Source organism: Lissotriton helveticus, chromosome 4_1 (genome assembly GCF_964261635.1).
Source record: "Lissotriton helveticus chromosome 4_1, aLisHel1.1, whole genome shotgun sequence".
NCBI lineage: Eukaryota > Metazoa > Chordata > Amphibia > Caudata > Salamandridae > Lissotriton > Lissotriton helveticus.
The window spans coordinates 791,377,108-791,388,570 of NC_136063.1; the positions used below are offsets into that span (position 1 = coordinate 791,377,108).

Genomic DNA, 11,463 nt, shown 5'->3' on the forward strand with positions numbered 1-11,463 from the left:
ATGGCAGTATTTCGGTAATTAACCATGGCATCGGGAGCCGCATTTTATTGCTTGCTTCCTTCCTTCCTACGTCACTCACTGGTGACACACACATACGTCACCAAAAGGCATCACAGCTAAACATACGTCACCAAAAGGCATCACAGCTAACATGAAAGGGGCCTATTGCTCCTGTAGGTGGCAGACTTACAGGGTGTGAGACTCAAAGGGCGCACTAACACGAAGGAGCCCTCAGTTCAGGGTGGTCCCAAACTCACCTTTGAACTCATGGGCGACGCCACGTGCTGAGACAGAAAGGATCCTGTAGTGCTGGGCCATGGCCGGCTCACAGGGGGTCCCACATGGTATGAACACAACACGCCGTTTAGTCTTAACCGATTTCAGAGCTGTTCCAAGCGCCGGTTTACATTCTTTAATGTATGCCTCGTCCCTTTCCGACGAGCCACGAAAGGGTGGAGTGGAATGCGAACCAGAGTTAAAAGTGGCAGACATAATTCGAACCCCCCCCCCCATCACCTGCGTGCTGTTTGTATTCGTCAGCAGCCGCCAGAAACAGGTGTCCTTTGACAGTATTTTGAATTTTATAAAATACTTGACAGTTAATACTATTATTGTATTGGCTGTGCTGCGGGTAGCCTAGGTGGCTGCACACTTGCCCAGGGTGAACTTTTAAAGGGCCGGTACCCAGTGAGGGAATGTCGGCTGCTTTGGGTGTCCTCTACAGGATTGGAGAGGTGGGGAGGTTAAATGCTTTTTAAATATGCTACACAGGGCCTATATTGAACACAAGAGCAACAAATTACCATTTTTCAACAAAGTCAAATTCTGATATTTGTATGGGTCTCTGTGTGATCATTTTCAATAAAGAAGTTGCATTTTCCACAATTTTCCCTATTACGGTATTTCACCAATGAGGTCAAAGTGACTAGTGGGTCGCGGACAACAGAGTTCAAAGTGACTATCTGAGGTGATGTTAGAAACAGAATCATTTTTGAGGTCAGTGTAACTTGTGAAAGAAGCCACAGTCATGAGGCCGCAGCCACCAATGAGGTCAAATCCACTAGTGATGTCAGTTACTGGCGAGGGCACAGTCGTTTCTGAGAACACAGCAATTGATGAGGTCACTAGTGAGATCACAGTGATAAGTGAGTTCACTGCTGAGGTTAACCTCACAGTAATTAATAAGGAAAATATCTAGTAAGGTCAAGGTCATTGGTGAATTCTTAGTCACTAATGAGGTCACAAGCAATGGTGAAGTCTTAGTCATTGGTGAGTTTACTGTCTAGGAGTTGAGGCTAGATTCCTGTCCCATTATGGGCAGCAGCTGAATGCCAGCCTGCGCGTCCTGTCTTAATTTTAGACACTTCTATTTGAAAAGAACGTAATAAAACACAAAACGAAAAAAAACACACGTTCAAAGAGAACACACCGATAGGGAGCGCTATAATGAACAAATTGCTTTTACCACGCTGTATATTTGAGGGGAACTCCTGGAAGCAGCCAACAGTGCTCCTTGATTGTCAGTGCGCATAAGGAGGCGCAGATCGCGCTGCAAGGGGCTGCTTCTTGAATAAACTAAAAGATTCCAAGAAGATCCCCTTGTATCCTAGCACTAGCTCGGCCGTCATCCACACGGACATGGATTCTGGGGAGCATGAGCCGCCTGCGCTGGAGTGGGAGGCCTTCATGTGGGGCTAGGTGATATAAAACCACCCATCCCTCAAACCTTTATCTCGGCCCCACGCCGAGAGGCGCCCTCCGCTAACCTCCAGGGGGTAGAGGGGACGGCCTCCCCCCAAATCCATCAAACGCGTCTGGGCTGACAGACAGACGCAGATAGGGAGACGCGGGATCTCTTGGGGCCTTGTTTTCAGACGCGCACACTCACATTAGGGCACTAGCGCAGGACCTTTACACCACGGTATATAGCACAATAATACCCAGTCCAGCATTAATAACGCATATGACGCAGACAGGACCTGTCATGGCGCCCACGCGTCAGCTTTGAGAGCACCGGGTCACCGCCATCTTTCTATGGTAGTCCGAGCGCAAGTACACTGAGCGACGGTGCAGGGGCGGAAATGATAGAAGGGTGAGCAAAAAATAAAGAGAGCAGTGACGTAGCTAACATTGGTGCGGCAGGCGCAGTGCACCGAGCCAAATGAACCATGCTGATTGCTGTATTTTACTACCCCAGCAGCATCCTATGGGGCCACTTTCCTTACTGGCACGAGGGGCCGTAGCATCCAAGCTCCTCCACTTGTAGAGAGAGAGTGTAACTCTCAGAGGTGCAAATGCAGAAGACGTGTGGATGGAGTGGAAGAGCCGAGGTACAGAGAGTGCAACTGGACAGAGAGAGAGAGCAGCTGTATATTGCTTTAAATATAGAGCGATTCGGACAGGCTATGGTGCGCCGACTGAAGACACGCTTCTAAATGGGCTATAGTTGTGTAGGTAAAGCAGCTGTACATGACGTCCACGTTTATAGAGAATTAAATTGAATGTCCCACGTTTATAGAGAATTAAATTGAATGTAGGGGGCAGAATTGAACAGGTGGACGAAATGCGAGTGGGCAGAATAATTATATAGGGGGTAACTTTATATACTGGAGCCGGTTGCACAGGGAGTGCAGTGAAAGGGTAGTGCAGGTATATAAGGAGTGTAGTTATACAGGGGATGGGATTCTGGGTATAACTGTATAGATGCAAACCTACAGGAGAATACAGTTGTTTAGGGAGTGCAGTTATATACACAATTCATGCATAGTTTGGACGACATGAATAATGATAGCGTATTTTATATACCTATTTAACCTGTTTTTAAAGAGCCACGCACGTTGTCTGCCACCCACTTTAGGGAACTTTGCAATACAGACCAGTTTGCGTATTAAAGCTGGTGAAATGAAGACATTTGTCAGCGTTCCGCGTGCACATTATACACTAAATAAAAGCTAAAGTAAGATTGTCCCGTTGTTCTTTGGACACAACTGGTGTAAAGGGTTTTCACGCACTCTGTGCCCTAGTGACACTAACACTAAAGGCGGCAGACGGCATCGGGTCTTCCTGCGATATAAAACTACATTTCAAACCCAGCCGCGAAGATACCGGCGAAGAACAGCGAAGGGGGCGATGAAGAGAAACTGAAGAGGGAGCCAGGTGAGAGGGAACGGTAAAGTGTCTGTGGCATTCGGGGTGCCATTTTAACTTCAGCTGCACACGGGTGTGTGTTCGGATGTTGGCGCCATGCTGCTGGCGATAATTGAATAATGAATGCACTTTAGGCCAGACTTTTGTCACTTTTCGCCACGGAGGCTGCGTATGCTTCGGAAGAATGTCTGCAGTGGGACTGCACGGGGGTTTCGACGCCCTGCACCCCGGATTACTACTATTACTATCGGCCGGGCATGCAGTGTGAGCTACGAGGCATGTCAGCAGACACCCCAGAGGCATTTCTGCAGGCACCTCAGCAAAGGAGGGCCTTAGGAAAGCAATACGAGCGAGAGGAACACAACGAGGCTTGGGAAAGTCACAGGCGCCACTGAAACGGGAGCTATCCACCAAATATCCGGTGTCTTCTAAAAATACCAAAATGTAGGGGTAAATTATAAGTCAAACATTTTCCAGGAAATAAACCCATATAGGGTTGTGATCAAATTTTGTCTCCAAGAGAGTGCCACTGTTCGAAACCTTATAAAATCCAGTGAATAGTTAATATATATCTAATGATCTGCAACATACCACAGCAATTATTTATTCTCCGTGCATGGCAGGCAAAGAAAGACCAGATTGTGCTGTGAAGCAAGTTACTACTCACATTTGAAATAATTCATGGTTCCATGTGGAATGCATGATTCATCCATCATCATGTCAGCCCCTAAATCACTCTGCAGTTCTTTATCATTGTCAAGGCCACTAGGGTTATGTGGCCAGGTTATCCAAATTGTGTGGCATGGTTATTCAAACTATGGAACGAAATGCCAAATTATGCAGCAAATTCTATGGCAGTATATTCATCCATTTGAGTTCGGATTTTTTTGTGTGTGGAATCTGCAAATGATGTGGCAAATTATGCAGCAATTGTAACTCCATAAGTTTGTGGCAACGGCTGATGCTACAGAAACACATAAATCTACTGGTCCTCACTGTTGTCTATTGTTTATGAATAGTTAATTCAGAAAAGTAAACCTAAACATTTTAGTTGCAATCATTGCTCATTGTTAGGAGCACTTTGAAGAAAACAAGCAGCCTTGTCAAGCTGACTGCTCTAAAATAAACCTGCAACATAAAAATGCATAACAGGTAGCATGCATAATATGGTCATTGGGGTTCGGGGGTCACATTTATAAACCATGTCTTGTGACACTTATGCCACAAGAATCCCTCGGTGGCAATATTGGACCATATTTTACATGTCACTTGTTGTTTCACGCACACACATATATAGACACACAAATATATGTGTATATATATATATACACACAAACACAAACACATGTAGGTGTATGTCACACACACACACATATATCGAAAAAGAGATTTATAATATAGATATATACAGTCAGTCAGTGATGTTGTTATATAGATTAACTTCATTAACATCATTTCTGAATGCACTGATAATCTGTATAGTTTTGCACAAGTCACTTTAGCATCTGTATACTGGATATTTTTATTGTTTTTAAACTGAATTTTGGTTATCTAATGTGATGTATTTGTTTGTGTGCTTTATGGGTACTATTGTATCCGAATAAAGTTGAGTTGACTGACTATAGATATATACAATAATAAACTTCACATTTTTACTGTATGGCAGTACTAACAGCAGGACGAGTACGGTCATAGCAGGTCAGTCTATAGAAGGAAGGAGTAAAAAGTGTCATGCCATTGCACAGAGCGGCTCCATTGAAAGGATTGTTTTACAAATGACTTTGGGAAACAGACTGCACTCATCTTTTCATACATGGCAGCCCGACGGGGGAGACGCCATACGCACCTTCCTGCTACAGAGTATTACCAAAGGGTTTCATTCGAGCCCTAGCTTTAAAGTGGCAGAATGCAAGGGCTGATATTTTAGTACATAACGGCATCTACGGTTGCCACTTAATGGTACAACAGCAATGACTGTCATATAAGGCGTAACATATGGTAAAGTCTCTCCCAGTCAACATGCCAAAGGAAGAAAACCTCACCTAGGTCCACAAAAGATGTATAAGCCAGAGACATAAAACAGTAGCATGCATGATTGCATCCCCAATTCTTAAATAACTCTCAATTCCTAGGATTGACAATTTGAGCATCTCACAAATACAAAAACCTAAACCAGTCGACCCAAGATCAAACATTGAGGTACTACACAAGTCAAGTTAACCCTTTCAACTTCCCTGTACCCCAGCTCCAATGTTATCGTGATTTGTCAAGATTTATATTGGCATTCAGCCTCCTGCCACTTCGGCGACCAAAGACAATGACACCAGCCCTCTGTGACTAGGGCAATGAGACATTCCAGAAGAATCCGAAAAGGCTGCCAAGACCACAAGGCAAAACCAAAGGAAATGATGGACGGAGCGTGGACAATACAAGCACTCACCCCCAGTCAACTGATCTGGGTTTAATCCATCACCATTCTGTAGCCCACTCTGCCACCCCAGTTCAGACCTGGCCATATGCAAATCAGTCTGACCCTGTGCCTCATGGGAACAGTCCAGCCCGAACTGCCAAGCCATGTCCTCCCTGGAGCGGAAACAAGCATCCTGGGACCGGTTTCTGACCACAAGGCCATGGCACAAGTGTGCAGCACATACATTACAACATAACACAACTCTTGACAGGCACGTGCATAAAATGGAAGCCTCCAGAGAGGTTTAGGTGGCCCAGAGGGTCAAGGCCGCTTACCTCCGCTGGGTCCCCGCACCGGCATGGGGGCGCGGTTCTGCAGGCTGTGCAGCATGGAGTTCTCGAAGGGGCCCGTGGGCCAGGCGGCGCCGAGCTGCGGGCCCATGTAGGAGCCGTAGGGGCTGGCGTAGGAGCCGTTGAGCGGCCTGGCCAGCGAGCTGTACTGGTCCCGGGGGTACACCCCGTCCCTGGCGGGGCCGCTGGCCATGGGCGGGCTGGGGGAGTAGGGGAAGCGGCCGGCGGGGCCGTGCGGGCTGGGGCCGCTGCTGTAGGCCGCGCTGCTGCTGTCGACGGTCTGTGCCCAGCCGGTGCCCGGGTGGTGCCCGGCCTGCGCGCCCCCGCCGCCCTGGAGGTAGTTGAGGCCGGAGATCATGGAGCCCACGCGGGTGGTGGGCACGTAGACGGGGGCGCCGGCCGCGGAGTGCATGAAGCCGGCCCCCGAGCCGTCGTAGGCCGCGGGGCCCTGCCCGGAGGCGGAGAGGGCCAGCGTCTGGTACATGTCCTCGGCCGCCGGCTCGGGGTAGGGGCCCGGCCGCGCCCCCCGGCTCGACACGATCAGCTTGTTGGTCTGGTCCAAGTCCGTGAAGAAGAGGATGTCCTCGGAGTTGAGGAAGCCCGAGGAGGGGTGGTGGTGGTGGGGGGCGCCAGGCCCGAAGTGCAGGGCGCGGGCCTCGGCCGCCGCGGGGCGGGAGCCCTCGGAGTCCAGGTGCGGGGTCCGGGAGGGGCCGGGGTCGCCCTGGGAGCAGCAGGAGGACGAGGAGGGCGACGAGGACGAGCGCTCCGGCTCCCGGCCGGGGGGCAGGTGGTGGTGGTAGTAGGGGATGGCGGGGATCCTCTTCACCACGGACCAGCTGGCTTCATTGAGGTCCATCCAGCTCGAGGGTGGAAGGAGCGTGACAGCGGGCTGCCCCCTCAGTCCTGGAAAGAAAGACACACAGGAGAGAAGTGTTAGCAGTGCAGCCCAGAAACCCTGACACCCTTTGGGCCACTCTGGGAGGCCAGTTCCCCCAGATCGAGCCCTTCCTGCCCAGCCTAGAAATCCGACCCTCCGGCCAGTGACACCTCTCCCACTCAAAACAATATCCCAGGTCAGTACAAGCTCCAGACACAGGTCCCCAAAAATGCGGCGCAGCACCCCAGGCTTAGACAAACGCCAGCTCTAATGAGCTTCATCTACCCTGGTGTAAACAAAAGGTCGCTTTAATCAGGGCTGTCTCCTCTTCTGGGCCAGGGTTAATGAGATCAGACGGGCAGGGGTCATTAACAGCCCTGACAATGGGCGCCTCGCCCGGGCCACCCCTATCTTCTTCAAACACGAAGAGGTGTGTGCTCTCAGATCAAACCTGCCCCGTCCCCCCCGTGCCTCCTCTACATGTTTCGGGAGCGGACCCCCTTGAATCAGACAGAAAATGTTAACAATTCCAACATTTTGTGCTCGCTCCCAGAAGCCCCTCTCCTTGCGCTGCAGAACCTCCTTTCCCAAACGTGGTCACATAAGAGTCGTAATTATCAGAGGTGCAGCAGGTGCAGCTGCACCGGGCCCCAAGATTGTGACTGACAGACCCATTGCTCCCCAGTTATGGACATGGTTTGCTACCCTATGTGGGGCAGGGGCTTTTAACATAAATACATTATGGCCCGCGGTCCCCTTGCAACCCTATTGTGGCCCAAGCTTGGCACTAAACTTCAGAAACGAAGCGTGCATTCGGTTCTACAGTTGTTCTCCAGTTTATTTAACTGGAAACAATTTTGTTTTCATATTGTCTACAAAGTTATCCAAATGTAATACATGGGATTGTTGTGGGAAAAGCAGTCGCCTCGCCGACAGAGCACAGAAAGCTCGCAGGCAGCAGCGTGGATGTGTGCGTTCCCATTTCCTTCGGCCCCAGGAGGAAGCTCGGAGTCAGCTGAACAGCAGCGGCGGCTTCCTTCCTCGCGGCCTGTGGGGGCCGAGGGGGTGCGCCGGCGCCGAGAGACAGAAAGAGAAAGGCAGAGAGAGCTGGGAGGAAGTGTGTGTACCTTGGGTGGAAGCCGCCGTGCCAGCCCGCGCCGTGCACCCGGGGCCTCCCGGAAGGGCAGCGCCGAGCCTGCTGCAGGCCCAGACCTCTGACTAACACACCTTGGAGAGGGCACCGCCAGGGCGGGGGCGGGCAGGGACGTGACAGCGGGCAGGCAGGGTCGGAGGTGCGGGGGGCGATGGGTTACAGCAGGCAGGGTGGTGGGTGACAGTAAGAGGGTGCAGGAGCTGCCAGGGGGTGGGAGCGGGCAGAGGAGAACTGAAATGGGAAGGGAGTTAAAGAGGTAAAGCAGGGGGGCTGGGAATGGTATGTTCGAGTAGGGCAGTGGGACTGAAAGTGGTGTGGGTAGATTCAGAGGGAGAAAGGTGAGAGCAATGGGGGGACAGTGGGATAGAAACAGGGCAGTATGTAGAGGAAAGGAGAGTGAACACAGGTGAAAGGGGTGAAAGGAGGAGTAAGGTTGGACTAGGGAGCTCGACAACAGGTTGAAGAATGACAGCTGGCAGGACAGAGGTTAATAAAAACAGGCAGAGGAGAAGACTTGCAAGAGTGACAGCAAGCACAGCACGAGGTAAAGCAGGCAGGTTTGGGCCACCAAGGGGCAGAACAGCCGGTAGTTAAAGGAGAAGAGGGAACTGGGGGCAGATAAGACTCCAGGTTGGAGCAGTCAGTGGAAGTAAGACGAGGCCATGGGTAGGGAGAGAGAGGGCGGTGAACAGGGTGACAGCAGGCTGGTGCAAGGAGCAGGCAGGTGTGAGAGAGCAGTGCTGAGGGTAGAGCAGTCGTGCAAAGGGTGAAAGGCAGGCCTGGGAGATGCCATTCACTTCTCGTAAACGTGACACTATCTACCCCAGAAACCAGAGGCGCACAGAGCCTGGATGAGCCCGGAGACAGATGCTGGGCTGCAAGTCGCAGCCCGTGCCAAGTTTAAAGAAAGAGCCGATCTAGTAGTGATCCTGGTCCAACCCCCCCTCACCGCAGCCCCCACCGCCCCCATCCCTCGCGCAGATAACCGCACGAACACTGTTACCAGATAAAGCCCGAGGCGTGTAATCCGTCCCTCGGGGTAGAGTCCTGAGAGATAAGGGCCGTAGTAGTCTGATAACCGCCCCCTAGGCACAGACCTGGAGCGGTGCGGACAGCGGCGGGGCCATGGGCGCGGGCGGGCGGGCTGCGGGGGTCGTCCGGAGCGGAGTGAGAGCGGGCACTGCTGGCTGCGACTGACCGCCGAGGGGACGAGGGCTGGGAGCCTGGGAGCCGCGGGAGGCGGAGGGAGGGGAGGGCCGGGAGAGGTGAGGAGGAGAGGATCGGGGGCGGGGCGGGCCCGGGGAGGCGCCTCCCCCGCTCCTGCTGCAGCCCCGCCGCCGCCGCAATGATTGGATTCCCTCACCCGGGGGTCCCCGGGGGTGCCAGCCCCCCTCACACCTCTCACACCCCGGGCGAGGCCTCGGGGGCGCTGCAGCCTGCAGGCGAGCAGACACCCGCCCTGAGAGAGAGAGAGAGGGAGGGTTCATCGGAGGGGTAACCAGGGTCACAGGAGGGCGGCGGGGCGCGCCGTGCTCACGCAGCAGCTGAAACTGACACCTGCACTCTCTGCTGCCTGCGAGCTCTCCAGTCCTACTGTAAGAACCGCCGCAATGCACCTATACCAAGCACCCTTTTATGAGGATTGCGGCACATTAACATTTTATCTTCAATAAAATGATAATGACATGTTTAAACACTCTCTTAATAGATTATATTCACTAACAATTAAATTAGCCAAACAGCACATACAATTTGACTAGTTTCAAATGGTTTCTAGTGTACCTAGTTGTAGAAAATGGGAATTTGGCCAATGAGCTGTCTTTTGGTTAAAAAAAAAAAAGCGTGGATAATTTATCAGGCAAATAAAATCCCAAATGAAGCCAATGATCATTTAAAAAAAAAAAATTTTATGCAGTTTAATATCGCGTGAACTGGGCCCAGGGGAATCAGAGCGCTTTATAAAAAAAAATGCAGCTAACAATCAACACAAGCATAATAACAGAGATGCACCAGAGGAGCCCAATCAGGGGAGGAAGGCAGACTGTATGTGGGTAGACTGGACAGGGCAAAAGGGGAAGCGGGGAAGTGATCAGAACTCCATCCAAAGTCTCTCAAAGAGGAGGGAGGGGTTGTGAGATCATTTTTAAACCTGGCCAGACTCGAGGGTGTGCAAAGAGCTGGTGGGAGGGAGTTTCAGGTCCTTGTTGCGCTGCCAGAGAATGTTTGTTTTATAAACTGTTCTTGTCTGAATGTTGGCGATTCCTGCAGGAGATACCATTAGGCCCTGGGAAGCAGGCCCGATGTACAACTACAGGGGACTGGGATCTTCTCTATAGTAGCTCAGAAGTTTTCCAAAGATCTGTATGCGAATAATTAAACCAAAAGCTCCATTTGTAATTGGTGAACTCGAATCCCCAAAGGGAACTACAAACGTAAAGGTGTTGCTGTGTTTTTGAGCTCTCTTTCTATAGTGATGGCCTCAGGTTCAAGGCTTGTTAGCTGAATAAGATGTAGATAACAGTCCTGCAGCCAGTTTTGTAAGGGCCATGAATGCAGAGTTTACATTAGGGTGATGGAGAGAATAAACATAGTATATTTATGATTTTTCCTTAATTCCTGAAAAAACACGTTACATTCATTCCAACAAGCAGTTCAGACTTGCCCTTCATAATGCCCTTAATATTGTTCTTTTCCCTCCCTTTTTAAGCTTTTCACACTCGCCACTAAAACATGAGGTGTTCCTAAAGTCATAGGTTTGAACCCCTCAGAGGCCTTATTCAGCTTTCTGTCTTTCTGGGATGAATACATTGATTACAAGAGATGGAATTATTTACAGTTGTAGTGCAAAATTAAAATACATTCTCAGACTGAGCAAAAAGTGGTAAGTGTCCCACCTAAGATTTTACTCTGATGAGGTGTTGGTGGTATTGGCGCTGTGATTAACACAAATTCCACTTTCTCTATCATCTTAGGCCAGGTTCCTATTAGCATCTTTGGATCGGTTCCGTTTTTTAATATCTTTTATATATTGTAAATATTTTGTATCTGAGTGATGCATTTTTACCATTGATAGATGGAGGGATGGGTGGATGGATGGATGGATGGATAGATAGATAGATAGGTAGATAGATAGATAGATAGATAGATAGATAGAGATAGATAGATAGATAGACAGATAGATAGATAGATAGATAGATAGATAGATAGATAGATAGATAGATAGATAGATAGATAGTGAACTATCTATTGATTGCCATTGCTGATGGCGAGCTTGTGCCATGAAGATTGCATTGGCTCAAGGAACTCCTCTAACAACTGTGGTAAGAAGCATATTGCCATCAGCAACTTGGCATATATGGTTTATGTCATGCTCTTTTTTATGCACAGAAGTTATACATGGAGGCATTCAATCAGAACAAAATGAGTTACCTCCATCCGACAAGAGAAAATCTCCTTAAGTCCACCACTTGATGCTTGAATAGTTCATAACACCAGGGGATTCTTCCTATTTTCAAAATATGTTATT

The 11,463-nt window shown here is 49.9% G+C and overlaps 1 protein-coding gene across 4 annotated transcripts in view; it reads right to left on the reverse strand.

Moving 5' to 3' along the window:
- Nucleotides 1-9,546, reverse strand: part of GATA6 (GATA binding protein 6) — a 59,101-nt gene extending 49,555 nt beyond the window's left edge. Inside the window, exons 1-2 of one of the 4 annotated variants that reach the window (XM_078687427.1) lie at nucleotides 8,941-9,546; nucleotides 5,893-6,810 (exon numbers count right to left, since the gene is read on the reverse strand). In XM_078687427.1, the coding sequence (XP_078543553.1) occupies nucleotides 5,893-6,763 (871 nt within the window). In that variant the 5' untranslated portion in view covers nucleotides 6,764-6,810; nucleotides 8,941-9,546. Of the gene's footprint in view, nucleotides 1-5,892; nucleotides 6,811-7,681 lie in introns of all 4 variants that reach the window. The other 3 variants (XM_078687429.1, XM_078687428.1, XM_078687431.1) reach the window with 3 other exon arrangements.
- Between the last annotated feature and the right edge of the window lie 1,917 nt (nucleotides 9,547-11,463).